This window comes from Ursus americanus, chromosome 14 (assembly GCF_024610735.1).
Source record: "Ursus americanus isolate L20-20 chromosome 14, mUrsAme1.1.p, whole genome shotgun sequence".
Lineage (NCBI taxonomy): Eukaryota > Metazoa > Chordata > Mammalia > Carnivora > Ursidae > Ursus > Ursus americanus.
Genome location: NC_142140.1, coordinates 39,632,343 through 39,638,342, shown reverse-complemented (window position 1 = coordinate 39,638,342; position 6,000 = coordinate 39,632,343). Strand labels below are relative to the sequence as shown.

The 6,000-nt window shown below is 47.8% G+C and overlaps 1 protein-coding gene across 1 annotated transcript in view; it reads right to left on the bottom strand.

The window, feature by feature from the left end:
- Positions 1 to 204: 204 nt before the first annotated feature.
- Positions 205 to 6,000, bottom strand: part of SLC25A20 (solute carrier family 25 member 20) — a 28,050-nt gene continuing 22,254 nt past the window's right edge. Inside the window, exons 5-9 of the mRNA XM_045778887.2 lie at positions 3,589 to 3,706; positions 2,803 to 2,875; positions 2,324 to 2,433; positions 1,712 to 1,836; positions 205 to 1,058 (exon numbers count right to left, since the gene is read on the bottom strand). Coding sequence (XP_045634843.1) covers positions 996 to 1,058; positions 1,712 to 1,836; positions 2,324 to 2,433; positions 2,803 to 2,875; positions 3,589 to 3,706 — 489 coding nt within the window. The 3' untranslated portion in view covers positions 205 to 995. The remainder of the gene's footprint in view (positions 1,059 to 1,711; positions 1,837 to 2,323; positions 2,434 to 2,802; positions 2,876 to 3,588; positions 3,707 to 6,000) is intronic.

Sequence of the window (6,000 nt, the reverse complement as noted above, 5' to 3'; positions counted from 1 at the left end):
CCCCATCCACTTCCCTTCCCCATCAGGCAGCTGCTGCTAGGACGGTCAGGGAAGGCTGGGCTAGCCAAAACTTCCTCCTCTTTCTCCAGCTGAAGTCCCTGCCTGAAGCCACCAAAGAAGGATACCAGATCCCGGACAGCCTCCACCAAGGCCACAGGCTGCCTGCTGAAATGACCCAGAATCAAAATAATTTCACACAATGCAAAAATGAGAAACAATGTTTATTGTTTCCTGTTAAAATAGGGTGCTCTCATGAGAAAAGAGAGTGTGAAAAGAGCTTTTCCTACACCCCAGGCTTTGTCACTTATCTCAGCTGGCTAGGACTGCTGATTCAAAACCCTCCTCGCTGTGTAGGAGGGAAAGCTCTCCATCTACTCCTGGGAAATTAGGCTACTGTAGTTTTAGTTTTGATTGCTTGCATGCATTTAAAAAGAAAAATCAACCGACTGTTAACAGGCTATCTCCCCCTAGGCACATTTGCTCAGTCCACTTGGACAGAGAGATGTGGACCTCGAGTCCACATCCCCATGTGCAGGCCAGGATTAAGTGATACCCTGGAAATCTGGTGGATGTTCTTGGGTAGGGATCAAAGAAAACACCAGCTCTTGGTCAGCTGGTTGAAACGTGCATAGTGTCTCCAGTGAGAAGCTGAGTTTCCCTCTTTCTTGAGTAGTATTTTGGGTGTAGTAGGGCCTGTAGTTAACCAGTAGATAGTTCTCTGACCATAGGTGGTATCTGGTCTAGAAGCTACTTACTCCACCTCCAAATCCTCTTGAGATCCCTTAAATTGACATGAGTGAATTCAAGTTTCAAAATGGCACACCAAGTTATACCAGGTAGATGATGTCATTAAGGCAATGGTCTCAACAAGTGCATGTACAGAGCTGTGATCCCACCATTCCCCTCCCTTTGCCTTTCAGGACTGCCTAGTCCTGCCCACTGCTCCTCCTCCGTGATAGCTTCCATCATCCAGAAGCCTCGAGGAGCCTTCAGCCTCACAAGTTGGGGGTGGCCCAATTAAGGAACTTCATGGCAACTTCAAAGCCAAGGAAACAGGCCTGAGAAAGGATTAGAAGGAAGAAAAAAGCTAGTAGGAGTTGTGACTATCACAGAGACCCCAGCACCATGCTTAGCTGACCGTGTCAGGACCAGAACCCTTCCCTAACTTCATCAGAGCCCCTTCCCAACTTCATTCCCACCCCAGGTCAGGGAATCAGGCTGTGCTTTCATATTCCTCAGGGGGGAAGAAAATCCATGTCTCACAACTACCCATTTCTGATAACCAAGTCAGGAGATCTAAGGGGCCCCTCGTGGGGCACCTGAATGGCTCAGATGGTTGAGCGTCTGCCTTGGGCTTGGGTTGTGATCTCCAAATCCTGGGATTGAGCCCCAAGTGGGGCTCCCAGCTCATCAGGGAGTCTGCTTCTCCCTCCCCCTCTCTCCCTGCTTGTGCTTTCTCTGTCTCTCTCTCTCAAATGAATAAATAAAATCTTAAAAAAAAAAAAAAGCCCCTCCCCTCAAAGAATCCCAAAAACAACCCCTCCTGAAGCTTCAGGAAAAGAAGGAAATAAGGAGGCTCTGGCTGAGGCTTGGATTTGGAGAAAACTGAGCTCCCAGTCCAATCCTAGGAACAAGCAAAAGTCAGCCCACCTATACCTTGGACCCTGCTCTAAGCCCTGAAGGGAAAGCATAGCCCCTGCCTTCCACTCACCGCATTGGCTGGAAAGGCTCGGATCATCACTGCATTGAACCCCTTATACAAGGATGTGACTCCTTCATTCCGGATCAGCTCTCTCAGTACATCTCTGAAACCATTAGGATATTTTCCAGGAGGTGCTGTGGGTGGAATCCAACTGTTAAGGCTTAAGGAAGCTTCCTGATCTGCCTATGGTGACCCACATGGGGACAATTCTGTAGTCAAGTCTTCCTTCAGGGTCACCGTATCAGGAAGAGGACACCCTCTAGGTCATCTGGGACCAGTCCACAGACAACACAGTTCACTTTGGGACAAACAGACACAATGTCTGGATTACTGATGCTGAGGGAGTGGAGAAGAAGAATGAAGAATATAATAGTCCTTCTGCTCCTGTGAAGGCAGCAGAGTTGATCTGACTGCTTATCACACTTATTTTGTGTTTTGGCCAACAGGAAATGAGTCTAGGGTTCCTAGGACACAAAGACTGCAAGGGAAAACGTTGATCAGACAGATGCTGGGTGCTGCTGTGAACAGTGGGTATCTCTAGGGCCCTAAGAGCTCTGCACCCAGGAGCAGCCAGTTCTGGTCCCCACTCTACCCCCATCTACCCCACTACCCTCCACTAACCAGTCTGGAAGCGGGACTTGAGGACGTCCGGGGGGATTGCCACAGCCCAGTTGAAGATCCCTGCGATGCCCCCAGCCACCAGGATCCGAGGTACACTGAGCTCACTGACACTGCAGAATACCAACCGCAGTGCCAATCAGACAAAGGCTGTGAGCGAGGCATTCAGACCATCCCTCCCTTGGCAGATGGGGCAGTTACAGAGAGGGAGAAACTGGCCAGAGGGAGGAGGTCCAAGGCCAGGGCTCCTGTGACATGGTAGCTGCCACTCCTTGGAGGAGGGGTCATGAACTTGTTTCATATACTTGCTCTAGCAGGTGAGGTACAGAGTAAGCAGTGTTAGCTGGGTCTCAGCAGCAAGGAGAGGAAAGTGGACATGGAACCAGAAGCAAGCCCCACTCTGCCTTTAGATCCACTCACAGTACAGGGCAACCAACCCATGACCGAGCAAAATGGCCTCTGAGTTCTTCTGTTCTCCTTACCTCTTTCCCTCTGGTGTGAAGATATATTTCAGCCACTCATATGTCATGAAATACATTCCGCTGGCTGGAACATCTGTGAGGGGCAAGAAAGAAGCGAAGTAAAGGATATAAAATCCTCAGGGATTTCTAGAACTTAGAAGAGCCAAGGTTGGTGCTGGCCCTTTCAAGGTTTCCTGGAAAGTTCCTCAGCAGCACCTTGTGTTTGCAGTAATCACTTTACAGAAACTGGATGCTGCTTTGGGGCAAGCGGTGGTGTGAGGGAGCACGCATGACATCATTTCACCTTCAAAGTCCCCTCTGAGTGGTCCCCACGGGCACGCCCACTCCAGGTTACAACTACAGCTAGCCTCTGGCCTTCCTCCAAGCTGCCATGTCAGGACAGGGGTGAGGTTGTGTCTGCCTCTCCTATTGCCACCCCAGCAGGACATGCCTCTCGAAACCAGGGAGAGCCCCACGATCCTTAGTCACTCTTCCCTCCCACTCACCCCTCCAGCCACGATTTCTATCTACTTGCCACTCCCCTGTAACTGCCACTGCCTTGACTTGCATCCCTGAGGGCCAGGCTGCCAGAAGGATAGAGGTCCTCCCATCCTCATTTGTGACCATGTTGGCCGGGGGGAGACTGCCTAAAAAAACACACCATGCCAGCCTTGTCAGAAGTATAGCTCGTATAGTGCCAAGGCTAATCTGGGGATCCAGGTAAGATCTTCTGTGGCAAATCCACCTCAGATGAGTGCCCCCCCACCCCTGGCAAGGTGACCTCAGGTGGAGAAACTAAAAGGTTACCTCGCATGAGGGTGAGTACTGTCCCTTTGTAGATGCCTCGAATCCCAGATTCCTGGTATAGCTTCTTTGCACAGTCCAACGCCCCGGTGTACTTGGTTTCTCCTGAGGAAGCCTGAATCTGAGAGGGAGGGAAAAAGCCATCAAGTCAGTAGCAGCAACGTGAAAGTCAACAGACTCAGCAAGTTACAGAAGATTACAAGGTGAGTGTGGAAGTGGTCATTAGGATTAGACCAATGAAAAACTTCACTGTCAAACTGATAGTTATTTGGAACATAGAATATTGGTGGAAATCACTAGGAAATAAGGTTAAATGAAAATATCACAAAGTATGCACACACTGACAAGAAAAAAATCAGCAGAGGATTTGGAAAATAAGTGGAGGAACTCTCTCCAATACAAGAGCATTCCCAATAAAGCTAGTTGGAAGGTCATTCACTTATTCCTTCAACAAATACCCACTGAGTACCAAATCCATTCCAAGCTTTCACTGATCCTAAAGCTCGGTTAAGGAAAGATGAACAGGAAATGGCTGTGCAGAGCTCTAAGTGCCAGAACAGAGATCCTGTGCAGAGCCAGGGGAGGGCCAAGGAGAGGCCCCCATACCAGTCTCAGGGATCCAGGGCCTAAGAGACAAGAGCTTGAGTAAGGCAGGCAGGGGTAATCCCAGAGAAGATCTGAGAGAAAGAACCCCATGCAAGATCCACAGCAAGCACAGAGCCAAGAAGAATCCTAGCACACAGAGGCATCAACCAAAGAATAATTAAAGCTGAAGAGTTAAGCTTTAACAGTCCCAAGGAGAAACATGAAATAAACATATAAGTCCAATAATTTTCTTACATACCAGCAATAACAACCTGAAAATAATGGGAAAGAATCCTCTTCTAAATAGCAATAAAATATATGTGCATCAAACAGTAATAGGATTTGCATAAATAAAACTCTAAAGCACCTCCAGGGGACATTAAAAAAAGAGACAAGTGTAAAGAGTCATCATTCTGGTTAGTACAGTTTTTCATTGCAAAGACATCAATTTTTCTAAAAATAATTAATTTAAGACAACGTCAATCAAGTAGTAACAGCTTTTTAAAATATGACTGCCCCAAAAGATCTGGGCACACGTAAACCTGGTATGTCTGAGGAATAGCAAGGAGACCCACGTGACCAGGGGACACTGGAGCTGACTCACAGTGACGTGGGGGGCCAAAGAAGATTGGTATGGAATTGACATATTATTATGAGAATCTTCTCACTGTTACGTGATGAAGGTGACCTGGAGCAATGTGGCTGCAAATGGCGGGATGAGAAGGGATAGACTTGGGATATGCTGAAAGCAAGCTTAACTATTCAACAGATGGGATATGTACAGTGAGAGAAAGAGAGGAATCTAGGATGACTCCTAGGCTTTAGAGCTGAGCAACTAGAAAGATGGTGTTGCCACCAACTGAGCTGCAGAAGGCTGTAGGTGGAGCCGTGATTGGGGAAGACCAGGAGTTCATTTTCGCACATGGTGACACTGAGGTGCCTATTAGCATCCAAATGCTAGTCTGGAGTGCAGGAAAAGCCCGAGTTGGAAATATAAATTCTTCCTGCTAAAGTGCAACAAAAAACTCTAGATTTTTTTTTCAGTATAAAAAAGGTAGTTTCATTAAAGCATGGGGACAGGACCCATGGGCAGAAAGAGCTGCCAAAAACCCTAGATGTTATTCTTAAAGCAAACATGAGAAGACTCTGAAAGTTTGGAGAAAAAGAGAGACTGGCGAGGGGCCTTTGAACTTGAGGAATGACATGGTGGTGAGTTCCTTGGATTTTCCTTCTGATATATCTCAGACTTGGAGCTGAGAAAACTGGCAATGCAGGAACGCCAGCAAGCATAGACCAAAAAGAAGCCCCAGCAAAAGCCTGTGTTCTCTAGACAAATGACCAGGAAAGGGACAGCTCAGAAAGATAAAAAATTTTTAGACAATAAACACTCTACTCCAACCATATACCATTAAAAAAAAAAACAAAACCCACCTGGGGCCTCACTCCCATCCACACCCAGCAAACACCAAGTGGGGAGCTTAGACTTCCATCCTTGCAGGGCTCTAGCAAGGCACCTACCATGCTGCTAGGGTGCAGTCAGAGAAGGCCAGGTAGGGAGCTAGGACTTTCATCCCTGACAGCCGGTAACCAGCACCCTCCTATCCTACTGGGTCAGTGGAGACGCTGGAACTCCCACACCCACCCAGCAGTAAAAAGAAGTGCCCCACCCTGAGGTGCCAACAGAGGCCAAGTGGGAAACCTAGACTTCTATCTCCACCTGGCAATAACAAGGCAGCATCCTTCCCTTTCCTGCTGGAAGAGTCAGAGAAAGCCCGCTAAAATAGAAAGTTCAAATAAGATCCACGGTTTCAACATAATACACAAATAACC